Consider the following 27,823-nt stretch of genomic DNA (forward strand, 5'->3'; position numbering starts at 1 on the left):
TGTGATAAGACCCTCTACTTGAAGTTTAGAGGTGATTTTTATAAATCGATGAGAGAACACTAGTTGTGAATGATTTTAGTAATAAGGTGTTAAAAGCATGAGAAGCATTTGTTGCTATGAGAGTTCATACCAGTTGGTTGCATGGTACAGAGGAAAGTGGTTTTTGGATTCCAGTTTTAAAATGAAATGACTCTTTTAACTTATTGCCAGCATGGTCTTCACATGCAGCAATTAGTACATCTGGGCTTAAATGTTTTGAAAACAGTATTTTTTTTTAAATCTATTCCACCTTGTGCCCTTTCCTCAAACTATGTATTGTGTATGTATTTAGTACAATGAATCTCTGCATTTGTTTCTATCTTAGAATATTAAATTTAGGCAAGAGTCATCTTGTTATCTAGTGCTCAGTACATCATAGTCTTATGTTTGTCGACATGAACATATTTGTGAAGATAATATAATTTGTATTCTTTTGGAAGACTTCTAGGCATGTATAGTCGTGTAGCTAGATTTGTGAATAATTTACACTTGGATCCGTTTGGTGAGAAAAAGCTTGCTATAATTTCAACTTTTTTTGGAAAAGAATTTACATATACATCTTTGTGTATCTCATCCAAACCCATTAAATTTGAGCAAATCATCAAGAGGTAACATAGGAAAGAATCTCCTTTCCTCAAATAAATAGGCAAATACTGTAGCTAGACAGTGGCTGAGTGGAAAGTAGAAGGTAGTAGTAGTTCTGAGATTCAATTTTCTGGTTTGTTAAACTGTGACAAGTATAATAAAAATTAATTGGTGAACTATAACACAGTTATTTGTAGAGTCATAATTTTTCTTTGGGAAGAAATAAGATTAACACTGTCTTGCTTTTATCTACCCAAAAGAATGTTGGGATATAATTAGATTAAATTTATTTGCAGAATATAAATATAAATTTATGTAAAGTTGATTTTATGAAGGTGAAATAAATTGACTTATAAAAGAATACCTTTATTCAGGTGAATGATTGCTGAGTTGCAGCCCAGAACTTTTTTGTGATTTTTTTTTCTTTTCTTTGCCCTCTGCTTTTAGCTTTTTCCTGAACTTGTGCATCAGTATCAAGTTTTTATTATATGTGTGTGCTATAAAAGGTACATAATGATGAGATAAAAATAAACCAAGGTGGGGGGGGCAGGGGGAATCAAGACTGGTTCGTTGTAAAGGTGGTAATTAAAAAAGTAAACATGAAATGTAAACATAAAAAATTACTCCAAAATTATGACATAAGTATGGGGAAATATTTTATATTAATCTCTGCAAGCCATGTGTACATCTGGATAGTCATTCTAATTCTTCTGTGGATATGTACGTATAGCCAATGTGGTATGTTTAGAGAAGTGTCACTTCCTCTTATTGTTTCTTCCATTTCATCCCCAACCCCACCTGGTAAAGGTAACTAACTTCAATGTTTTCTTGTTTATTTTCCCTCTATTTATTTTTGTCATGATATCAGATATATGCATTAAATTTTTTCTATTTCTTATATGTATATAATTTTAAATACATATGTTATATATATATTGTGTATATAACTTATATGTTATACATATAATTTAAAAATTTTCCCTTTCTCATATATGTAAATCATGAAGGTAATTTTTAAAAAATTTTAATTCCATCATCATTAACATACAAGGTGGTATTAGTTTCAGGTGTACAATATAGTGATTCAGCAATTCAATACTTAGTGCTCATTAAGATAAGTGTACTCTTATTTATTTATTTATTTATTGAGAGCAGGAGGAGGGAGGGGGAGAGGGAGAGAGATTCTTAAGCAGGCTCGATCTCATAACCTGAGCCGAAACCGAGTCAGATGCTTAACTGACTGAGCCACCCAGGTGCCCCCAAGATAAATGTACTCTTAATCCCCTTCACCTGTTTCACTCATCTGCTCACCCACATCCCCTCTTGGATGGAGGTAGAGAATATAATGCTAAGTGAAATATGTCTGTCAGAGAAAGAAATTTATATGGACTTTTAGAAAAGAATGGATGAACAAAGGGAAAAAAAAGAGACAAACCCCAAAACAGAACCTTAACTGTAGAGAACAAAAAGATAGTTATCAGGAGAAATTTTTTTTTAGTTAAAAAAATTTAAATATGCATGTATCAACTTATTATTTTTCATAGTTGTATAGTACTTTTTTGGTGTATGAACAGTAGTTTATTCAGCCATTCTCTGGTTGGACATTTAGATAGATTCCAGTATTTTGCAGTTACAAATAGTCCTTCACAATGAATAACCTTGTGCGTATATATTTTTGCTTTGTTTCAGATGTATCTTCAGGGTAGATTCTTAGAAGTAAGATTGCTGGGTCAAAGGGAACATACAGATGTAGTTTTGTGAAACAGTGCCAAATTCCCTTCCATAGAATTATATCATTTTTCATTCCCACCAGCAATGTATGACAGTGGGTACTTTTTCACAGCTTTGACAACAGAATATATAGAGTGTCAAAGATAAACAAAGCCAAATACTAAATAAAAGTTTTATGGACAGATTTTTAACCCCTAATATACTGTTGAAATAAGGCAAAGAATCCACTGTGAACCAGGCTCAACTTCCATTTGTACGGAGGTGACTGGCGTTTTAAAGGGAGAGGGATGAGGTGACGCTCAGAGTCAGGGAATGAAAAATTACAGAAAACAGGAAGTGGGGGTTAGTCCCTGTGAAGCCCATCTTATTACACTTTTCTTCAGTCTAATTGCATTGGCTGGTACTTTCAGAACATTGTTAAATAGTGGTGGGAATAGTGAGCATCCTTGTCTTGTTCCTGACCTGACCATAGTAGGTGTGCTCTAGTTTCCTTATCTTAAAGAAATATCCATCCATTTTAGTTTTTTATGACTTATTATGAGGAACAGCTGTTGAATTTTGTCAGAAAGTTTATTCCAGTATCTATTAGGATAATCATTTGGTTTTTCTTGTTAGACTGTTAATATGGTGAGTTATATTAATAGATTTGTTGGATTGAACCATCCAGCCATTCTTGGCATAAACCCGACTCAGGTGGTCTGGCTCCAGAGCTTAACAACTCCTTTATTTTACTACTTCCTAGTTGAGTTTCAGAAATTTGACATGTTTGCACAAAAGTGAACTGAGCCATACAAGTTTGTGTTTTTATTAATTGCCTGATGAATGTTTTAATATGCACGGAGCTTAGAGGAGGGCAAGGTCATTATGGAGAGAAAAAATGTTTTGAAAGAAAGAGGACCACTACCAATGTGTGCTCATTTGCTGTGTAGCTTATTTCTACTAGCTGTTTACTTTGGAGGGCTTAATATATATCCATCTTACTAGCCTTTCAGTGTTTTATCGGCATGATTGGTTGTGATAGTTTGATTACAAAAGGAAGAAATGCTATGAAATCTCAAGTGATGAACCAAATGCTCCATTATGACAGAAAGAACAAAATGGAATGGAGCTATCACTCTCCCTACAGAAAAAAAAAGGGCAGAGTAACAAGTTGGTAGTTTATACAAAGGATAGAGGGTAAAAAAATCTACTCATTTTCATTAGGGAGATTTAAGACTACATATTGTTTCATGGCCATGTTATGTAAAACATTATTTTTAAATGTTATTAATAGATATGGAATATCTATAATATCCATGTGATTTCTAGAATTTAGGGATTGTCAAAGGTACTTAATTTACATAAATGACATAATGGATTGATTTCCTTTTTGCAAGTTGTGATAATTTTTAAAGGTGACTTTTCTCATTTTCTTCAGCATGTTACACCAGACAGCTATATTCCATGCCTTGCTGACCTGTGCAAAGCACTGTGGGAAGTTATGCTCAGCTATTACAGGACTATGGAATGGCATGAAAAGCATGACAATGAGGATACTACTTCTGCTTCTGGTAGGAAATTATTTTATTTTAAAAACAACTATAAATATGCCCTATTTCTAGAATAAGGAGAAAAAAAAGGGATAGCCATTTCAGGAACTTTAGTGACCCATAGGTTAAATATTCACTGAAGAAAGTCATTCAGCTTCTATAAAAGCTCCATTACCTTCCGGGATTAACTGGTCCAAAGGTCTTCTTAAGTGATACTACCAGTTTTCATGAATATGTGATGATGGCTTTAGGACTAAATTCTTAACTAAGGGCTTTTAAGAAAATGAATTGCAAACTAAGTAAGACACTGGTCTGTCCAATTTGCTGTAAAATTAATGCTAATTTTTAATATAAAGTCTGTTTGCTAATTTTCAAGTTGTACTCATAAATCTAGAGTCTAAGAATTAATAATTATACTTTCCTGGGATGCCTGGATAGCTCAGTCAGTTAAGCATCTGCCTTTGGCTCAGGTCATGATTCCAGGGTCCTGGGATCAAGCAGGGAGCCTGCTTCTCCATTTGCCCCTTCCCTCCCCTTCATGTTCTTTCTCTCTCAAATAAATAAACAAAATCTTTAAAAAAAATTTTTTTTTAAATTATACTTTTCTTCCTGCAAAAACACAGCAGGACTTAAAATTTCACAAAAACAAGGTTTTAAAATAGTAATCTTGGAATGGAAAACACAACCTTAAATGATTATGTATAATCAGCTACATAAAGAACAAATCTTTGAGCAGTAATATTAACTAGACATATTTAAATTACTTCATTTGTAAAGTTATGTATCTTAAGTGGTTATCCTTGAACAATAGATTAAGTATTCAAAATATGTTAAAAAGTGAAAAATGTTTTTATCAGCATTCTGTTTAATGTGGGAAAAATAAATTACACTGCACAGGTTTTTTGTGTTGCATGCAATTTAATGTAGCTAGTCAATCAAATTAGTAACTTGTAATTTCTGAAGTGCTTGATTTCTGTGTTTGGGTGGGTGAAAGAACACAATTCGTATTGTAGGCTTCTGGTAGTATAGAAGACGTAAGTTTAATATTTGTCTTGACTCATAAGAAGCTTATAAATATTGGTAGTAGATATAGATAGCAAGAAATAGCAAAAAATAGCAAGAGGAAAATTCTGTAGAAGGATTTTCATCCTTTTAGAAACACTGCTGGGGGAATGTAAAGAAGAGGAAAAAGGAGAAAGCAGAGAAAAGTAGTGGGCCCTGAGCCAGGTTTCTAGGCCAGACTGTTTTTACCCAACTCCTGTACTCTCATCCCTCTACCACCTCTGTGAGCAGTCAAGAGACACCTGGCTTCCGATTTTGACGCCCATTTTCCAAAGATGAGAATGTGAAGAAGGTTATCTTCTCCAGCTTCCTTCTTAAAGTGGGACGTTAAAAAATCAAAACAAACAGTTCCATAGGGTGGTGTAACGCATCTACCTGAAAGTTTGCTGTCAAGTTTAGGGGTAATGTAAAGTGCTTACACTGGTTTCTGTTGATACCAAAGGAAATGGGTCAAGAGATAACGATGATGATGATGAAATGTCCACAGGTTACTTAGGGAATTGCTGGGCTTCCTGGGACTCCAGACCTTCACAAGTTTATCCTGTTTTGGCAACCTTTATTTTTTTCTAGGTGTGGAAACTGTTAAGACATTGCAACACCTCTTTTCCCTTTTCTAGTACATTATTTAAGGAGAAACCTGAGAGGAAGTTTGGAACAAAATTAATAATACACTTTAGATATAAGAGTTTAGGGGATGATACGTATTCATCATAATGAAGTTTCCTTTTTTGCTGCAGGCTCATAGTTTGCAGGAATTGTTTTGTATATGTATGTATTTTTCATTGGGGTGTATAGTCAAACTTAAAGTACTGTTTGAGCCCTATATACTTAGTGCTCTTTACTAGAATTCTTTGACCTGATTCTAGGTATCTTAAGAATATTCAGGACTCTGATTAACTTAACATCTGACAAAATATTGAACTCAAAAAAAATCATTTGTTCACCTGAAATTGTTCCTTTCATATTCACATTAAGGAATATAATTGTAGGAGTCAGTAATTTGAACATTTTTCTTCACACTTCATGAAGGTGATAGTCTCAAGACATCATCTGCTATAGTTCAGTAGTGATACTACTGGTATCCTAACACTCTGCCATTCTAAAAGAAAACTCTAAAGCTGTCATCCAGGTGCACTGCCCTGAGCTGCTGGGTCCCTGATAGTCAGACCATACAGATAATAAGGCTTAAGCTGTAGAAGTGGTCAGAGGTACAGTAGGCATGAATATGGGGTCTGGCCTATGTAGGGGCCTTTTGCTCGTTACCAGTGCTCACCCTGCTAGTCTAACATGAAATAATATCCTCAGTTGTTCTACACAGTTTATTCACAGAAAGGCATAATCTTTTTAATATAAATGTATATACATGTATTTTCAGTTGTTTTTAGGGAGAAATTTGTTTTCAAGCAGGTCATGGCTCTCACCTGTTGAATTGGACATTGTTAGATTATTTGTCTGGAATGGATAAGACTATTCTGGATCATGAAAAATATAAAGCATGTGCATCATTACCTTACTGCATGAGCAGTTCTGCAGTCTGTACTCTTGTTAACATGCACATTAACTGATCCTTAGGTTAATGGGTCTAGTAATGCCCCAGCAGTAGGCAGTATAGAAGTCACTGAGAACCCTGTCTCTGGGATCACACTATCCAATTTGGAATCCCTGCTGATTCCAAATATATACTGAGTGGTCTTAGGTGTAAAATACTTAACATTTCATGGTCTAAGTTTATATATCTTATCAAATGCTTTTGATCCTAACACCTATTTTTGACGTTGTTTTGATTGTATAAATATTGAACATATTTTCTGTATTTTACATAGGCTTGCAATATATGAGAGTTAAAATGATTTCTTTCTTTTTTTTTTTTTGGAAAACAATGTTGTGAAGCAAATCTGAAATGTGTATCCTCTTTTATTTTCAGAAGGGAGTAATATGGGTACTGAAGAAACTAATTTTGATCGTGGCTACATAAAAAAGAAATTAGAACATGGACTTACACGAATATGGCAGGTTTGGGTTTTTTAAATTATTTTTTTACAAAAACAACAGAAAGTTTCATGTCTAAGCTGTTTTAGGAATTCAGTGTTTGAATTTTCTGTACTTATTTGCATTCCTATAGAGTTAATTCTGTGTTAGTTTTTCTTTGGACTAAATCTGTCCTTTAATTTCTTTAATTTAGCTCACAGTTATTTGACTGTAAATCTTTTAATTTGAAAATCACCATTGGAAATATGCATATATTTCTTTAATACATTTTTGCTTTTAGTGTCCTAGCAAATGTATGCTTTCCTAAAGAAATTGCTTTCTTATTGAGATACTCTATTTTTATTTCATTCATTTGTGTTTTCTTTCCTTTTCTACTAATTTTAGGAAAAGGATAACTAAATAGGTAACATAATTGGGCTGAAATCTAGTATAGAATGAAAAAAATTTTTCTCAGTCAATGACTTTTGTTCTTTGAGGGCATGTTATGTGTTTCTTGGCTGAATGTATCTTCTTTAACTTTTCTTTTGCAGTTTAGTAGCATAGTTGTTGTTACCAGATAAATTTGTTAATTTGTTAAAATTTCTTATTTCGTAGATAAAAGTGTAATTTCTTTGAAGATAACTCTTTTTTGTTCTTTATGGACTGCTCTTTTGGATCATAGGATAACTATTTTTAATTTTTTGGGGAACCTCAATCCTGCTTTCCACAGTGGCTGCACCAATTTACATTTCCACCAGCAGTGCACAAGAGTTCCTTTTTTTCACATCCTCAACACTTGTTATTTCTTGTCTTTTTGATTTTAGCCACTCTTGATAGTTATAAGAGGATACCTCATTATGGTTTTGATTTGCATTTCCCTAATTAGTGACATTGAGGATCTTTTCATGTGGTCTGTTGGCCAACTATATGTCTTCTTTGGAAAAATGTCTACTCAGATCCGCTGCCCATTTTAATTGGATTATTTGGGATTTTCGGTGTTGAATTGTATAATTTCTTTATATATTTAGGGTATTAACCCCTTAAAATTTTACATAAGCTTACAATATATGAGAATTAAAATGATGGTTTTTTTGAAACAAAAATGTTATGAAGCAAATCTGAAAATCTATCCTCTTTTATTTTCAGAAGAGAATAACATGTATTTGCAAATATCTTCTCCCATTCAGTAGGTTGCCTTTCCATTTTGTTGATGGTTTCTTTAACCATGTAAAGTTTTTTATTTTGGTCTAGTCCCAATACCTTATTTTTGCTTTTGTTTCTCTTGCCTGAAGAGACTTATCTATAAAGATGTTAATAAGGCTCATGTCCAAGAAATTACTGCCTATGCTTTCTTTTAGGAGTTTTATAGTTTCAGGTCTCATAGTTAGGTCTTTAATCCATTTTGAGTTTTTTTTGTTTTGTTTTGTTTTTGTTTTTAAAGGTGTTATTTATTTGAGAGAGAGAGAGGGCAAGCAAATGGAAGGAGAGGGACAAGCAGACTCTGTGCTGAGCACAGAGCCCAATGCAGGGCCTGATCTCAGGACCTGGAGATCATGTCCTGAGCTAAAATCAAGAGTTGATTGCTTAACTGACTGAGCCACCAGCTGCCCCTATTTTAAGTTTGTTTTTGTGTGTGGTTTAAGAAGGTGGTCCGGTTTCATTCTTTTGCATGTCGCTGTCCAGTTTTCCCAGCATCATTTATTGAAGAGACTGTCTTTTCTCCATTGTATATTCTTGCTTCCTATTTTATTCCATTGATCTACGTGTCTATTTTTGCACCAGTACCATACTCTTTTGATTAGTACAGCTTTGTAGTGTATCTTGAAATCTGGAACTGTGATACCTCCAGTTCTGTTGTTTTTTTCTCAAGATTGCTTTGGCTTTTTGGGGTCTTTTGTGGTTCCATACAAATTTTAGGATTATTTCTTCTACTTCGGTGAAAAATGCTGTCGGTATTTTGATAGGGATTGCATTAAATCTGTAGGCTGCTTTGGGTAGTATGGGCATTTTAACAATATTAATTCTTCCAGTCCATGAACATGGAATATCTTACCATTTGTTTGTGTTGTCTGCAGTTTCTTTTGTCATTGTTTTATAGTTTCCAGAGTAAAGGTCTTATACCTTTTTGGTTAAGTTTATTCCTAGGTATTTTATTCTTTTTGGCATAATAGTTAAGTGGAATTATTTTCTTTCTTTTTTTTTAAGATTTTATTTATTTATTTGACAGAGAGAGATCATAAGTAAACAGAGGCAGGCAGAGAGAGGGGAGGAAGCAGGCTCCCCGCTGAGCAGAGAGCCTGATGTGGGGCTCAATCCCGGGACCCTGAGATCATGACCTGAGCCGAAGCCAGAGACTTAATCTACTGAGCCACCCAGGCGCCCCTGGAATTATTTTCTTAATTTGTCTTTCTGCTACTTTGGTATTAGTTTATAGAAATGCTACCAATTTCTAGGTATTAATTTTGTGTCTTGTAACTTTACTGAACTCATTTACTACGCCTAGTAGTTTTTTGGTCGCGTCTTTAAGGTTTTCTATGTATAATATCCTGTCATCTGCCAGTGACAATTTAAGTTCTTCCTTACAAATATGGGTGCTGCTTCTTCCTTTTTCTTGTCTTATTGGTGTGGCTAGGACATCCAATACTGCATTGAATAAAGTGGCAAGAGTAGCATCTTTGTCTTGTTCCTGATCTTAGAGGAAACGCTCTCAGTTTTTTTTTCAACATTGAGTGTGTTAGCTGTGGGGTTTTTATGTATGGCCTTTATTATATATTAAACTACTTTTTATTTACCATTAATTATGGGTTTGGGCTGACTTTTTTCTGAATATTATGTATACTGGAAAGGGAAATCTCATTAAAGATACATCTAAAGTCAAATGTGAATTGTTTCTGATTTAATCTCCTGATTTAGTCTCCTACTAATAGACACTAGTCATACTTAGCTGAAATTGTAGAATCCATGATAGAATTTCTGGTAACTCAGTGTGCTTTGAAATATTGGCCTGGCATTTTATATAGTCGGTTTCCATTCAGTCTGGCAACTTGATTTCATGCTAGGTATAGGAAAATCTGCTAAATAGGAGAGTTTTTTTTTTTTTTTTTTTTAAGATTGTATTTATTTATTTGTCAGAGAGAGAGAGAGGGCATCAGCGAACACAAGCAGGGGGAGCGGCAGGCAGAGGGAGAAGCAGGCTGTCCACTGAGCAAAGAGCCCAATATGGGACTCGATCCCAGGACCCCAGAATCATGACCTGAGCGGACGCTTAACCGACTGAGCCACCCAGGTGTCCCTAAATATGAGGTTTAGTAAAGCTATTCTCATTTAAGCATTTGGCCAGTTAATGGAAGTGATCATGCTTTTGAGTATAGACTATTGTGCTATAGGTTTCAGGTTTAAAATATCTTCATCTCCATCACTCCAAGTCTCCTTTGCCCCACCCCCACCCCCAATTCTCAATGGTTCTAAAACAGTATTTTGCATACTTTAGGAACTCATTGAGTATTAATTGAAATTATAAGACTCAGTACAATTGAAAAAAGCAGAAACTCTGAAAAACAAATGTTTTTTGATAACACATTCAGCAGGCAAAACCTGACCTGATTTGAATTCGTTTAGTAGCAGAACCAGACCTGTATTGTCATTAAGTTTTTTTGTAGTATTTATCTCATTAAAGTGAACATTTATATGTTACAGGAATATTAATGTGTTCTATTTTGGGATACTGTCTTAGACCCCACTTGTGGGTGTTAAATACATATGATATATACATTTCTAACCACAATACATTTCTAACATCTGAAATGTTGAATTCCAAACCACAAATTAGCATGTGACAATTTGTATACATTTATTATAAATTTATTATAGAGATAATGAAAAGTGAAAAGCATAAGAAGATACTTAACTTTTTTTAACATAAAAACTAAACTCAAAATCAGAAAGACTGATTTTTTGATAGGAAAATTTTTAGAATATTTTCCATGCATTTAGACTCAAAAAGAAAATCTTTAAGAAAAATGTTGTGTCAGTTGTTCAATTTGGTAGACACTGTGGATTTAAGAACATGTTGGTGATCCCATGGTACTTGACCTTTTGGAGCTTACAAATCAAACTATATGAAAGTCTCGATATTCCAAGATTTTTATTTTCATCTTTAAATATTTGATATGTAAGAAATTATTCATATTATTCTTATGCTTCTTATTTCTTTTTACTATAGGGCATTGGGATTGCAATATTTCTACTTCTTGTGAATTTGAGATTTTCTTTACATCCTAGAATGTCACCCACTTTAAAAATTTATGCCTGAGCATTTGGAAAATAACCATGTATTTCTTCTTTGTGGTAGGAGTTAAGTTCTATGTGTATATTAAAGCAAGCTTATTATTAATTGTATTATTCTAATCTGTATCTTTATTTTTTCTGTTTCCTTGGCCTGTGTAATTCTGAGGGAGGAGTTTTAATCTTCCGGAAGGATTGTAATTTTGTCAGGTTTTTATTTTATTCCTAATGTTAGCTTTTGCTTTTTATACTTGGATGCTATGTTGATTGATGCTGCAATGCTAATAACCACTTTACCTACCTTCTTTGTATGTAATTCCCTTCGTTAATTTAAAAAAACATATGGTTCTTTTGTCCTGAGGCATTTTGCTGTGAATTCTAGTTTGCTTTATTATTACCATTGCTATGTTTATTTTGTTCTTATTTTCCTTTGACTGTCCCTTTGTTTTAAAGGCTTTTAGATCATGTTTTAATTGTGTCTTTTATAAATGTAAAAGTAATATTATTTTGAGAGAGAGACTTTATCTTTTAATTGGGCGATTCAATCTGTTTATATTTTTATTGGTGTTTAATTCATAGTTCTTTATTAGAGAAGCTGAACATTTAAAAATCGATTAATTATTGATTTGTGAGTTATTTGCTCATTTTTTGCTTATAGGTTCTAAATGATGTATGTGATAATGAGTAATCTCCTATATGTCATTTGTCTATTTTCACTTATATTCAATATGCAGATGATCAGTATTTTTATGAGGTCAGATCATTAACCTTTATCCTTTGTGACTTATGCTACATTTCTTCTTTTTTTCTTTTAAAGTTAAAAATTCCTTAATTTTTTATTCCTGGTACCACTACCACTGTTTACAGGGCTATATACCTGATGTAATGAAAAGAAAAAGAAAAAGCTATACAAATATGAAAGACCTCAGGAATGTACATCTAATTGACACTACATTGCATTAACCAATACCAGCACTTTGTTGTAAACTGTGGCTATGACAGTCCTGAACAAGCAGGCTTTCCTGTTTAAGCTGCAGTAACTTTTCTGACTATGGATCATCGTTCCTTCTGTGGCAGATTTTTACAGTTCCTCAATGCATTTGGGACGACTATCTCAAAGTAATCTGCAGCTTTCCTGACAACTCCTTGCTCTCTCTCCTACTATGATCTGTAGTCCTTTTCTTCTGAATTGTTTTAGAACCTTTTCCTTCCATATCCACCACTTTTACCAGCAGATCCATAACCATCACCATAGAGACTCCCCAGGCTTCTTCCACCAAAACTGCCTTTTTCACTGAAGTTTCCACCACAATACATAAAGTTGCCAGATCCACCTCCACGATGTCTTGTGATCCAGCAAATGGCATTTCTTGTTTAGAAAAGGCCTTTTTCACTTCACAGTTAATCCCATGTATAGTGTGGTATTTCTGAACACAATCTTATCAACTCTATCATGATCATCAAAAGTTACAAAAGCAAATCCCCCTCTGCCTGTCTTCCATAATTTTTGTGGTTTCAATCTTGCCATACATTTCAAAATTGTCTCTCAAATTATATTCTTCTGTATCTTCTTTAATAACCCCAATCAAAGTTTTCTTCACTGTGAATTGGGCACCAGGCTTTACAGAATCCTCTCTAGAAATAGCTCTCTTTGATTCCTGTAGAGGCCCATCAACCTTGTGTGGTCAAACACACGTTCTGCATCCACCTCTTCAACACAAGTTTAAGTCACAAAACCAAAACCCCAGAAACATTTTGTTTGTGGGGGAGGGGAGTCTCTCATCACCACATGATCTCTAAGCGTGCCCCATTTTTCACAATGTTCTTTTAAACTGTCATCTGTAGTTTCAAAGCTCAAACAACCAAAAAAAGTGTTCTCAACTGCTCTGGTTCCTTTGGATCTTGGCCCTCCTTCCTCAGTGGCAGTGGCAATGGCAGTGTGGGTGGGTTGGGCTGGTGGGCGACTGGGTAGCAGTTTTACCTGTTTTGAGACCAGATTCGCCTCTTCCTACTTAAGTTCAATATCTGTGCTACATTTATTCTTAAAATACTTCTTCCTGTGTAAAGCTCAGGTTAACATTCATTTGGTAATTATAGATATTTATTTAAACTTTATATTAATTGCTATATCCCGAATACCTAGAGTACTGCCTAGAACACTTAGTAAATACAACACTCAGTAAAGTATTTTTGCTTTATTGCATTAATTTTTAATTTTTTGCAAACATACAAAAACAGTTATCTAATCCATTTGTATGTCTTTTGATATGTGATCCAAAGAGAGGAGAGAGGAGTTTTTCCCCCCAAATGTAGTTGTTTTTTCCTCTACTACCTTCTGAATAATCTTTTTTCTTGTCTCTTTTATGTGTGGTGCTTCCTTGTAGCAAGGTCTAGTGGAAAGAGGAGACTCTGAAGGTAGAGAGAACCAGGATTCAAATCTTAGCGTTGTTATTCACGGGGCATGTGAACTTAGGCAATTACTTGACCTGTTTTCAGTTTTTCTTCTCTTTGGAGGATAATAAATGCCTGCTCAACAGAGCTGTTTTAGAATTAAAGATAATATGTAAAGTTCTTAGGATAATGCTGATAAAATATAAACAGTCAGCGAACAGTTTTTACTGTTGATCATTAAGGTCTTGTGTATATATTAGCACTAGTTCTGAGTTATTAGTCCTGTTTTGTTGATTTTTTGGATTTTGGCAGTATTCTTTTTAAAAAAATAGTTTTTCTACTTGTGATCTCTGTGTGTCAAATAAATAAATAAAATCTTTTAAAAAATAGTTTTTAATATATTTAGTACAAGTCCTTCAATATCACTTACAACTTTTATTCCATCTTTTCAGCTTTATATTTTTAAAAGAAGTTATTGCTTGTTATTTCTGGTGAATTTTAGAATGATTGTTTATTGGAAAAGTTTTTTGTGATTTTGGTTAAAATTTCACTGAACCCCTACATTAATTTGGAAAAGGTGACATCTTTATACTCATTCAGTCCCTCGACTCTCATTTTATTAAATTTCTTTTTAGTCCTGTTAGGGTTCTTAGCTTTTTCTTACAGGTCTAATGCTGCCTATTAAAATTATTGCTAAGTATGTTACATTTTTAATATTTATTTTAAATGGAGTCTCATTTTAAGATATTATAGCAGAAATACATGGAAACTTAATTTTTATGTATTGTACATAATCACTTCACATAGTTATCTTATTCTAATTATTTTTAAATTGATTATTCTAATTATTTTTGAATTTATTATTTTGAGGTTTCTAGCCTAGCAAGCCACTCATAAATGATGATGATTTTGATCTTCATATCCAAAATGAGGATATAATTTTTATCTTGCATATATGTATGTATTAATAGTCATGGTCATCATTGTTATTTTTATATCTGATGTTTATGGAATTGTCTCCATGATATCACTGTAAGAATATTGATAATTGGCCTAAATATATATTCTTAAGAATGTATTCCTGTCTAATTTCAATGTGTAACTATAGAATAAATGGTTCTTGGAACTTACATTCTATATTTTGGGTTTACTTGAAATATTTTTTTGTGTTTTTTTTCAGGATGTTCAGCTAAAAGTAAAAACCTACTTGCTTGGAACAGATTTGTCTATATTTAAATATGATGATTTCATCTTCGTTTTGGATATAATCAGCAGGTACTGTGTGAGATCTTGTTTTATTCTTTAGTTTGAGTCATTCAACCATGATAATCAAAGAAATCATGAATCAGTGAGTTATGGATAACTTTTTCATGGAAATGAAGACAATTGAACATTCATAATCTAATTTCTGCTGGGTGTATGTGAATGTGTTTAAATATTTCTGCTCTTCAGATGTCTGTAAACCATAATGAATTTGTGAAAGTTAGAATTTCTGTAAACTTCCATTTTTATGGTATTTTACCTTTGAAGAAAGATGACCTGGACTACTTTTGTTCTGTAATAAGGATGTTGCTGAAATTTATGTAAATCTTCTTATCCAACTAGGTTGATGCAAGTTGGAGAAGAATTTTGTGGTAGCAAATCTGAAGTTTTACAAGAGTCCATTAGAAAACAGAGTGTCAATTATTTTAAGAACTACCATAGGTAAGAACTGTAATAAAACTTGAATAGACTTATTTAGGTAATGAGAACACTTTGTCTAACACTTAAACCTTATAGCATTAATTGGTTTAAAACAGTTACTTTTGAATTTGAAAGAATTCATCTTTTGTAGCTCTTTTTGTGCTGGTTAAGGACATTATTTTTTTGCCAAAAATACCATAAAATATTCTCATTTCTTATTTATTGTAAATTTTGATAGATTGTCCTGAAGCCTCAAAATGTTGAACTAAATATTGAACCAATTTCTTTATGGGTGAAAGATGATTATTATGTTGGAGTTCACCAAAAGAATTTGACCACTATCCTGTATCTGCATACGTGGTGTGAGCTAGTAAGGAATTAGATCAGTAGAGGCAGCACTCAGTGAGGGGTACATGAAAGCATCTGCCTTTTAGGGGTAAGAAGGCTTCTGAAGAAGGTATGATATTCAGAATCTAGCTATAATATCAAATTTATGTATTACATTACAAAACAGTAACTAATGACTTTAGAAAGGGTGATTAGGAATGGTTTTGGGAATGGTGGAAGGTGGGAAAGAGTGTTTAATTAGCAGTGTGATTGTATGCTTAAAGCAGCATTAAATTGAGAGAGCTGTTTATTAGATCTTTCCTTATATAAGGTGGAAACTATACTATATCCCTTATATATATTTTATCATTTGAATTGTTAGATCTTACTTTATTCCACATTTTAATTTTTGAAATTAAGTTTTGATTTTGTTGTTCTTTGGTGCCAGGGAAAGTAAGAATTTTATTCTATTTATTTATTTATTATAATTTTTAATGATATTTTATTTTATTGGGTTTTTTCCTGTCTCAATGATTTATATATATATATATATATTTTTAATTTAATTATGTTCAATTCTGCTTTTTCTTCTTGGTCAGAGTCAATACCTGGTCATAGTCATAGGTGCCATGTCAGAAGAGAGATTATTGGACATCAAACCAATGATTAATCATTAAATATATTTAAGTATAAGTGTTCTTTATTATTGTGAACTATTAAATATGTTTAAGATTTAAACCGAAGCAGAGAATTTGAGTTTTGTAGTTGAATTCAAAGAATGTTTAGAGGCATCTGGGTGGCTCAGTGGGTTAAGTCTCTGCCTTTGGCTCAGGCCATGATCCCAGGGTCCTGGGATTGAGCCCTGCATCAGGCTCTCTGCTCAGCAGGGAGCCTGCTTCCCGCCCCCTCTCTGCCTGCCTCTCTGCTTACTTGTGATCTCTCTTTCTCTGTCAAATAAATAAATAAAGTCTTTAAAAAAATGTTTAGAAGATTTAAAAAAAATTTTTTTAATTGACTAAACCTCAAGAGAACAGTGGTAAGGGGACAACATGAAACCTTAATCCTGCTTTTATTTATATATATTTTTTTCCCCATTAAAACTTAAGCCCTCCTGAAACAGATGGCCTGGCTTGTACACATTGCTGTACAAAAGGAAGAGTTTTAAAATCATAAATGGGAAAGGATAAGGAACTATGAAGGAGCCAAAAGGCTCACTTACCTGTCACAATGAAAGCATGACAGGTGTCCATTTCCCAAAGATTACTTGTAGTCAGTAAGACAACTGGGAGACCTTTTGGTGTTCATAGTGACGGTACAACATGTGCAATGAAGAAAAACCAACTCTGATTTATTTAATGGGTCTCCATTCTGCTTTCTACTTCACTTATTGTCCAAAAGTGTCTGTCATCTGGGGTAGCCAGGTCTGGGCATTTCTAGACTATGACCATGATGGAGATTCCTCTCCAAAGTTTACCTTGATGAAATTAGACTATAGAAATGAATTATTGAGGGGCATCTGGGTGACTCAGTGGGTTAAAGCCTCTGCCTTCGGCTCAGATCATGGTCCCAGGGTCCTGGGATCAAGCCCCGCGTCGGGCTCCCTGCTCAGCGGGGAACCTGCTTCCTCCTCTCTCTCTCTGCCTGCCTCTCTGCCTACTTGTAATCTGTCAAACAAATAAATAAAATCTTAAAAAATATAAAAAAGAAATGAATTATTGAATGTTTCCAAAACACTCAACATTTTAATGGACTTCCCTTAGAAATATGTGTGAAATTTCTTTCCCGTTGAAGAGACTGTACAGTACTTTTAGAAGGAGAGCTGGACTGGGAGATAGTAGGCTTGGGTTCTTACACCACTTTCGGTGCTTGCCAGCTCCCTGACACTGGACAAATCATTTAACTCTCTGGCTTATGGTTCTGTCAAACTTCAAAAAGGGGTGGCTAGACAAAAAGATCTCCATAAATGTTGCCTGTAGATCTTGCCCTTTTTTCTTTCTGTGTTGTATATTGGAATACTGGAATAGGTTAAAAAGTAAAAATTTAACTTTTCTACAAGTATTCTTTTCTATCCCCAGTATCAAAACAAGTCTAGTTAATATGCTGGCTATGGTCATTCTCTCTCCCAACAGCTGCCATTTGGAAAATTATAATAAAAATCATTTGGTAAAGTAAGTGCCAACCGTTAATGGGTTCTGAAGTAAATCGTTTTCTTTAGAAAGTAAGATAAACTTAACAGTTGCTTTAGAAATGATGCCAATGTACATAATACTGAGTTGACGAAAGTCAACTTACGTTAGTGATTAATCTATTAAATTCCAATTTATTATCTTCACCAAATCATATTACATAAATATTTAAAAGCAGTATGAAACGTGGTGAAATATAGATCAAGTGGGTTTTAATTTTGTTAATAAAAGTGTTAAAACGTCCTTACAATTTGTTTCATGGTCTTCTACTGCCAAATAAAGCTCCTGAGAATCAAGAAATTCTTAGACCAAATTATTCTGACTTAGAATCCACTTAGGCTATTAGTATAAGATGATGGCATAATAAAAAAGTTGAAATAGAAGCATTTTACTCTGTGGGTGGAACATCTATTTATATAAAGTGTACTCAGTTGCTTGTGGTAGTTGTATAAAAGTCTGTATGTCATTATCTTTTTCTAGGGCAAAATTACATGAGACTGTGAGGGAACACAGTCTCTATCAATGTGAATTCTTCTACAGAAATACAGTTTTATTTGCACAAATTCCTTAATGTTCAATGTTAAGTTTGTATACATCCAACACTATCATTCTTCTGCCAGATGTTATAGAAGTCCCAAAAGCACAAATTATCTGATTTAAACAGTAATGTCATAGAAATTATGTAGTTTAATTGCCAGAACATTCTATTTAACAAGTGCACGTTAATTTGTAATTACTCTAATGATCAAATCTTATAAAATATTTTTAAGGATTCTAAAGGTCCAGCTACTGGTGTTAAAAGAGGAGAGAGGTCTCCTTTCCTTTTAGGGAGAAAAACTTTCCCATTGTCTGAGGGTTTATTTTTATAGTATTGGAAGTATAGAAGGTATCAAAAGTATAGAAAGATATTTAAAGTATCTTTAAAATGTGTGTTTCTAGAATCAAGTTTATTATCCATATAATTCTCTTTGTTTTCTGCCTGGACCAAGTGATTTAATCTTTTTTTTTTCCTAAAGATTTTATTTATTTATTTGACAGAGAGAGTCACAGCAAGAGAGGGAACACAAGTAAGGGGAGTGGGAGAGGGGGAAGCAGGCCCCCCGCTGAGCAGGGAGCCTGAGGTGGGGCCTGATCTGGGATCAAGACCTGAGGGGAAGGCAGCCTAAGTGATTTAATCCTTTTTGTTTTTTTGAGTACTGGGCCTTATACCTTCTAGAACTCACTTGCTCTTTCTCCTCCTCATGTATTCTCTGCCAAATAAACGTTTTTGGCTAAGGTTTCAGAGAGGGCAGTAAATAAATGATCAGTAGTTTTAGTTTTTTCATGATAGAGCTCGAGATTTTTTTTTTTTTTTAAGGAAACAGTCTAACAAATGTAAAGGTTTAAATCTATAAGTGCCCAACCTATTTTAACTACTATTGTTGTGTAACAAACTATCCTGAAACTTAAGGGTTTAAAACCACCATCATTTTGTCATTATTTCATGTAATCTGTGAGTCAGGAATTTAGGAAGAGATGAAATGAATGAATCTTCTGCTCCTTAGAGGATTGGCTGCGGTGACTGAGTAGTACTTAGCTGACGGTAGGGTTTGTCTAGAGGATCCAGGACGGCTTTGCTTGCACCTTGGTGGAGATGGCTGGAAGGATGTACATAGTTGAGTTTGTTAGCCAGAGTGCCTGCATGTGGTCTTTCCAGTATGATGAACTAGGGATGGTTGGACTCTCTTATATGGCACCTGGCTTCCCACAGTACTAGTTTTCCAAAAGCCCCAGGTTGAACCTTCATGGCCTTTTCTGATGTAGCCTTAGAAGTCATGCAGTCCTTCCACCATATTCCACTGAATACAACCATGTCATGAGGCTACCCGGATTCAAGAGGAGGGAAATTTGTTGGGGAAGTGGTAAGGTCATGAATGTGTGTGGGATATGAGGTAATTATTGCAACTTTCTTTGCTATGTTCCTTAGGAAAATAGAGGCAATATTTTTAGAAAGCAAATGTTCTTGGACTGGGTGGTAATGGTACCAATAAATTATCTTTAATATTTAAAATACTATAAATTAGATTATTTAAAAGTAAAAACATATATGTTTCTAAACTATACAATAGGGCTTAAATTTTAGAGTTAAAATGAGAACAAAGTCTTCATGGTATCTATTTGATGTTAGACTAACTCCCTCTGCTATAGTATATAATAATAGTGGTAGACCATTCTTAAACTCCTCTTAGTTTATACTGTTGTTATTGATTTCCAGTTTTCTTCCTGTGTTTGGAGCAGTGTGGTGGTATCAGTGGCCTTGGGTTCCTACCTCTGTACTAACTAGCTTTACCACCTCTGTAATTTGGTTTTCTTATTTCTCTGAGCATCAAGTTCCTTCTCTTTAGATGTGACAGGCTTATAGCAGAATCTTTACCTTCCTTGAAGTGTTTGATTTTATCATTTGTTTTTGGAACCTGCCTTTTACTGCATCAAGTCTTTTATCAGGTTAATTAAAAGATCTGGATTTCACACAGTTCCAATTCATGGATTTTTTTCCCTTTAATTAGTAGGTTAGCATATTTGAGATGCTTCTTAGATTGGTTATTGTCTTCTTTACAATATTTACCCTTTAAAGTCTTTTAAATTTTATTTGAATTGTACCTGTTCTTTTGTACACCATGGAGCTTCTTTGTATCCTATTTGTATCTTGTTTCTTAAAGACATAGGGGGCACCTGAACTGCTTAAATGGTAATAATTAGGTTTGCTTTTGACATAATATGTCAGCATTCATTTCTGTTATTCAGCATTTGATTGCAGTTTGTAGTTTATGTACTCACTGCTTTTTCATCGTAACTGTTATTCTTTATGTGTATTAGTAGAGTCAAATAGAAGAAAAAAAACAAAATTCAGATCTTCCAATTTGTGTAAAAACGTTCTTGGGCAAAGAGATGTAAAGGAAGTTTTTCGTAGCTTTAATGAATCAATTTGGATAATACTAATGAATTTATCATTCAAAGTCACAAAATAAGTAAATTTTGCCTTTGACTATGTTTTTTCAACAGTGGTGCACTGAAAAGAACAAGATTTGGAAATTAGGGTCCCTCTGCTGTCTACTAATCGTGACCTTGTGACCCTTCACAAGTGGATTGATATTGCCTAAGGCCCTCTGTGGCCATAGTTTTAAAACAAGCCTGCCTTTATTGCAGACAGTTTAGTTAGGGGAATGAGAGGATTATTAAGATTTTTTTCTTTTGAAAAAAATTTATTACAGTGTAATATAAAATATACACATCTTAATGTACAACTCCATAAATTTTTACATATATGTATACCACATAAACCACCCAGGTTAAGATACAGAATTTATCCACTGTCCTGGAAGGATCTCTTCTGTCCTTTCTCATTCAAAACCATCCTTAGAGATAACTGCTATTTTGGCTTCTATCACTATTGATTAGTCTTGCCTGTTTTTAGCATTGTATAAATATTTTTTATGCCATTCTGAATTGTTTTGCTTTTTTTTGTTTTTGTTCCTGTTTTTGTTTTTTTTGCTTTTTATTTAAAGTTTCTAGTTGTTTCTTGCACATACTCATACGTGTATACACATACACATATATGCATATTTAAGCTGATTTAGGATATTGACCTGAAATTCCTGTGATCTGGTGGTTAAAGCATTTTATTAAACCTAATAGTTGGGAGATTCTTTTGAATTTTCTATGTATACAGCTATGCCATTTGTGAATAATGATGGTTTTATGTATTCATTTCTAATCTTTATACTGGTTAGGACCTCTGGTACGCTTTTGAGTAGAAGTGGTGACAAGGGGTGTCTTTATTGTGCAGTGCTTTGTCAGTAGGTATGATATTTGTGGAAGGCTTTTATAGATACTCTATGTCAGATTAAAGAAATTCCTAAGAGACAAAGTGTACTTTAAGTCAAGAGGTATTGCTAAAAATAAAGAGAATACTTTCATAATGATAAGAGAGTATTCATTAGGAAGATAAAAGAATCTTAAATTTGTATGCCTATACTGACATAACTCCAAGACATATAAAGCAAAATATTTAGACTAAAAGGAGAAATAGATAGTTCTATAATCCTAGAATTTTTTTGTGTGCCACTTTAAGTGATTGATAATGGAAGCAGAAAAAAGTCACTAAGGATATGTGTTCGACCAACATATTTAGTAACATTTGCCTCTTTTGTGTGTGTGTGTGTGTGTGTGTGTGTGTGTGTCTGTGCCTGTGTGAGAGACAAAACAATTGCAGAGTACATATTTTTTTCAAGAGCACACAGGAGTTTATCAAAATTGATCATCCACTGTGCCATAAAGCAAGTTCTTTAAAAATGTCACAGGCTTGAAATCACAGAGCTTACATTCTCTGACCACAGTGAAATTAAACTAGAAATAAATGACAGAGATAACAAGAAAATGCACCCATTTTTGGAAATTAAGCAACCTATTTCCACTGATCAAATTAGAAAACATATAGGAGTCAGAAAATCTTTTTAAATGAATAATAGTAATAATAAAACCACGGCATCAAAGTTACGGGATTCATAGCAGAAGGGAAAATTTCTAGCTGTAAGTGCACTTTTTGGCAAAGAGGAAAGTGCGAAAATTAGTGCCTTAACTTTCCATTTCAAGAAGTTACAAAAGTGACAGTGAATTAAACAAAAGGAAAGAGAGGGAGGAAAATTATAGAGCAGAAATCAATGAGATAGAAAGCAAATATGTAATAGAATTCTATACTAGCAAGACTGAGCAAAAAGAAAAAAAAAAGATACAAATTACCAATATCAGCAGGACTTTATCTATAGATCCTATACATTAAAAATGTAATAGTATATCAACTATTCTTCAATTTAAAAAAAAAAGAATGCAGTAAATGTGTAGTGATATAGACACATCATAAAATGATAGGAACAACTTTATGCTAATAAAATTGACAATGTAGATGAATTGAACAAATTTCGTATAAAACCAACTTAGGAAGCTGACAAAAATAAAATACAGAATATCTGCTAGACCCATGTCTTTTAAAGAAATTAACTCTATACTTATTTATTTATTTATTAAGAATTTATTTATTTATTTGACAGAGAGAGATCACAAGTAGGCAGAGAGGCAGGCAGAGAGAGAGAGAGAGAGAGAAGGAAGCAGGCTCCCTGCTGAGCAGAGAGCCAGTTGCGGGACTCAATCCCAGGACCCTGACTGAGATCATGACCTGAGCTGAAGGCAGAGGCTTAACCCACTGAGCTGCCCAGGCACCCGACTCTATACTTTTTTAAAAAAATATTTCATCTCTAGCCTGCTGCCTTCCGTGGTAAATTCTATCCAACATTTAAAGAGGAAATATCAACACCAACTCTTTCAGAGAACAGAGAAAGAGAGAATGCTTCCTAACTTATTTTATGAAGCCAGCATAACACTGATACCAAAACATAACAAGGACATTACAAAAAAGAAAAATTATGGGGCAGTGTCTCTTAAGAATGTGGAACACTACATCAAAAACTAATGACATACTGTATGGTGACCAACATAACACAATAAAAAAAATATATATATATATATTAAACTAGGAGGTTTTTTCATAGGCATTTGATGACTTCCAAGTGAATAAACATCATATGCTGGTGTCTTAAAAAAAAAAAAAAAAGAACATAGATGTAAAATTCTAAACAGATATTAGCAAATTACATTCAGTGATATCTAAAAAGGATAATGACATCACAAACAGTAATAGTATAGGAGAACAAGGTTAGCTGAATATTTAAAATTAATTTAATTTACTAATTAACATAATATAGGGAAAAAATCCCATAAGGATCATCATACTAGATGAAGAAAAAAATTTTGATAAAAAGTCCGCCTTGTTTCATAATTATAAGAAATCATGCTTGTAATTTTTACTTTCAAATTATGGCCTTATATTTAAAGTGTGTGTCTTGTAAATAGCATATAGATTATCTTATTTTGTTTGTTGTTGTTCTTTTTAAATCCGGTCTGATGTGTTTTGTTTGAACTGGTTGTTTTTTTTTTCCTGTTTCTATTTAATGTATTTATTGGTATAGTTGTGTTTAAATCCATCATATTGCTGTTTTATATCTAGAAGTGTTAATCTTTTTACATTTATATTTTGTCTTCCTTTATTTTGGATTGATCATGCATATTTTTTAGTTTAATACTATTTGGTTTCTCAGTTAGCCTTTTAAAAATAGATTCTTATAGTGGTTATTGTCTTTTCAGTATGCACCCCTGTTCTGTTATTGTTGACCATAGGTTAGTATAGTTGTGGGGTAGTGCAAGAACTAACTTTGTAACTGCATTTATCTTTTTTTACCCTTTTAGCGTTTTTATATGTTTTTATCATATGCTTTTACTTTCCATCTTGTTTCCTGTATACTCTTTATCCAGAGGGTTCACTAAGCTACTTTTGTCTTTGAGTTGGTACCTTTTATCACTGTAATAGTTTTATATTATTATGTAATAAATGGACATGAGCTTAACAGCTTAAAACAAAACCCATTTATTATGTCACAGTTCTGAGGTTAAAAGTCTGGATCAACTTGTTTATGTGCTTAGCTTTTAGGTATCTCACAGGGCCGACATCAAAGGACCAGCAAGGCTGGTCTCTGATCCAAAGACTTTGAGGAGGAATCCATATCTGAGCACATTCAGATTGTTGGCAGAATTCAGTTCCTTGTGATTTTAGGACTGAGATATTTTCATGGTGGCTGTCAGCTTGGGAACATTCTCAGCTTCTAGAAGCTTCTCTCCAGTACTTCTGCATGACTGTTTCCAAGTTAAAAGCCAATAATGACACATAGAGTTTTCTCATGCTTTAACACAGACAGGGGGATTTGACACAGACACAGAGAAAGAGATACACACAGGAGAAAGTAATGAGAAGACTGGCAGAGATTAGAGAGCTAAGGCCACAAACGGCAGAATGGTGGTAACTGCCATAAACTGAAAGATGCAAGGAATAGATTAGATTGGTAGATGATGTGAGAGGGTAGCCCAGCTGACACCTTGATTTCACCTAGTGATACTGGTTTCAGACTCTGGCCTCCAGAACTATAGGAGAATAAATTTCTATTGTTTTAAGTCACTCCATTTCTGGTGGTTTTGTTACAGCAGCCACAGGAAACCAATACAAAGTGGACTTGCTGGGTTAAGTGGTAACTTTATGTTTAACAATTTGAAGAACTACCAAACTGTTTTCCAAAGTAATTCTATCATTTTAAATTTCCATCAGCATTATATAAGGACTCTTAATTTCTCCAAGTCCTTATTGACACCTGTTATTGTCTGTCTCTGATGATAGCTGTCCTAGTGGGTATGAAGTGATGTCTCATTATGTTTTTGACTATTGATATTCAGCATCTTCTTATATGCTTATTGGTCATTTGTCTATCTTTGCAAAAATGCTTATTTAAAGCCTTTGCCCATTTTTCAGTTGGGTTGTTTGTCCTTTGTTGTTGAATTGTAAGAGTTGTAAACGTTTATGGTTTTGGTTCTTACATTAGGTCTGTGGTCCATTTTAGTTATTTTTTGTGTATAATGTGAGATTCGGGCATAATCACTTTTGGGATACACTTAGCCATTACCTCTTCAAAACTGCTTCTGTTCATTCTGTGTTCTCCGTTCAGTTGCGTGCATACTAGATGTTTTGACTGTCTCATTTATCTTTTATTATCTTTTCTGTTGCTTCCATTTTTGTTTTCAATTTGTGCTTCACTTTGGATAGTTTCTATTGCTCTATCTTTGAGTTCATCGAGCCTCTTCTGCTTAACCAATTTTTAATTTGAGGTAATTGTATTTTTCAGTTACAGAATGTCTGATTCTGTTTTTGTTTTTATTATTGCAATTCTTTGAACTTCTCCTTTCTTTCATTTTGTACATCTTTTTTCTCTATTTTATTTAACTTAATTATAATAGTTATCTTAAAGCTCCCTTCTGTTAATTCTAATATTTGAAGCAGCTTTTGCTTTTTTACAGAATTACCGATTTATTACCTCTTTACTTTAGAAATCTGAATTTTTTTAAAAATCTAGATTTTGTGTTTAGCAGGTTAGTAGTAACAATGAAGCTGTTACAAGAATGGGAAAAGCAGGACAGGCACTGGCCATTTATTTCCTGGGTCAACTGGAAGGAAGTAGTGACTTTCTGGAACTGCCTATACAATGTACTGATTACTCAAGATAGACCGTAAACCATAATAGCATTAAAAAAGAGAGAAAAGATCAGTATGATGTAAGTGATTAGTGCAGTGCTGGCTCTGGAAGTGCTGTACTTGGTAATTTAATTTGTAAGTGCTGTGTAGAGATAGGCCCTGAGCTAAATATATTTGGAGAGTGATAATTATCTTGATCTTGTGGCTTACTAAGTATGATTAAGATCTTTGCTATTTAGCATAAAGCATTTATTAGTATTAATGATCTCATAAACTTTGTAAATTATTTCTCTGTTCTTTGGCATTGATAAATGATTAGCTAGGGATGTTTTAAGTGTGTGAGTTGGAGAGTAGCTTTTAGTTTCGTCCCTTAATAAAAATATCATTTCCTGTACATTCATTATTTTTGTAACATAGTAGAGATATTGTGAGTTTAGTAAATATTTGAGAGTTTTTTTCTCTTAAAGATGATAAAACATTAACAAGTAAATGTGTTTGCTGTGTTGGTATGAATAGATTCTCAAAGTTGATTATGATTGTGATGATAATTCTATAATTATATTTTATTTTCTTAATTCTTGTGTGCAGTGGACTTTTCCTCTAACTTTTTGGAGTGTTTGTTTTCTTTTTTTAAGAACACGGCTTGATGAACTGAGAATGTTTCTAGAGAATGAGACCTGGGAGCTTTGTCCTGTGAAGTCAAATTTCAGTATCTTGCAGCTTCATGTGAGTGTCTCTGAAAAACAAATGAGTCTATCTTTTATTTAGTTGTCTTTAAAAACCCAGATATTAAAAGATCTTTTATAAAATCATTTAATTAAAGAATAGCACCTTCCTTTCCTTGCTTAAAATTGAGTAATAGCCACCTTTTATGGATGTCAAAATCTGTCTCTTTTTACAAATTGAGTTTATATACTTGAGGAAAACTCTTTTGCCTAATCTTTTTCTTTTGATTTCAGAAAGAGATCTACTATATTTAAATTTTGCAGAAAATTAATCAGTTGTATTTTGATGGTCTTTAATGAAAAAGCTTATGTTCGCAGAATGCTTGTGATTTCTTGTTTGTTTGTTTGTCATTTCTTAAAGGAACTAAAAGGTTTTTAATTTATGTTGCAACTCATAAATGTGCCTGTAGTGAGACAGTGCTTCAGAATTAAAAGCGGCATTTACAAAATATACTCTTAACTAATTTTTATTAGTTAACTACTTCCTTGAGTCCTCATAGGATATGTAATCTGTGAAAATATTAAATGATTTGTTTTCCCTTGGTTGAAACAAATTGCAGATAAATACTCCTTGTGTGATAGATGATGTCCTACAAATACCAAATGTCAAAATACAATGTATAAACTTAGGTCCCTGTATAGAAGGTCCAGTATGTTCAGATGTTCAGATTTTGCCTCTGGAAGGAATGGCTTTCTAGAAGTAATTTTCTTATTCTAGATAAATGTAAAGAATACATGATTAAAAGTCTTTAACAGGGACAGTCTTTGTGCTTATATTGTATAATAGCTTACTTACCCAGCTCTATCATATTCCTTTCCTAATGTGGAAATACTAAATACAGTGAAACAGGTCAATTAATAAATGCTTTAGAGACAGCAAAATTAACAATGATTGTAACATTGTTTTAGATTTCTTTCTTTCTTTCTTTTAGAGAAAGCTAGCATGCATGGGGGCGGGGGGGTGGGTGGAGAGGCAGAGGGAGAAGGAGAGAGAAACTGAAGCAGACTCCACTCTGAGCTTGGAGCCTGACACAGGACTCAGTCACATAGCCCTGACATCATGACCTGAGCTGAAACCAAGAGTCACATGTTCAACCAATTGCACCACACGGGCACCCCAACATTATTTTAGAATTCTTAAATAAG

The 27,823-nt window shown here is 33.5% G+C and overlaps 1 protein-coding gene across 1 annotated transcript in view; it reads left to right on the forward strand.

Moving 5' to 3' along the window:
* Window positions 1-27,823, forward strand: part of VPS50 (VPS50 subunit of EARP/GARPII complex) — a 96,406-nt gene that overhangs the window by 51,430 nt on the left and 17,153 nt on the right. Inside the window, exons 13-17 of the mRNA XM_080817965.1 lie at window positions 3,773-3,905; window positions 6,871-6,955; window positions 14,770-14,864; window positions 15,195-15,293; window positions 26,588-26,678. Of these exons, the coding sequence (XP_080674091.1) occupies window positions 3,773-3,905; window positions 6,871-6,955; window positions 14,770-14,782 (231 nt within the window). The 3' untranslated portion in view covers window positions 14,783-14,864; window positions 15,195-15,293; window positions 26,588-26,678. The remainder of the gene's footprint in view (window positions 1-3,772; window positions 3,906-6,870; window positions 6,956-14,769; window positions 14,865-15,194; window positions 15,294-26,587; window positions 26,679-27,823) is intronic.

The sequence above is a fragment of the Martes martes genome (assembly GCF_963455335.1).
Source record: "Martes martes genome assembly, chromosome: 11".
NCBI classification, from domain to species: domain Eukaryota; kingdom Metazoa; phylum Chordata; class Mammalia; order Carnivora; family Mustelidae; genus Martes; species Martes martes.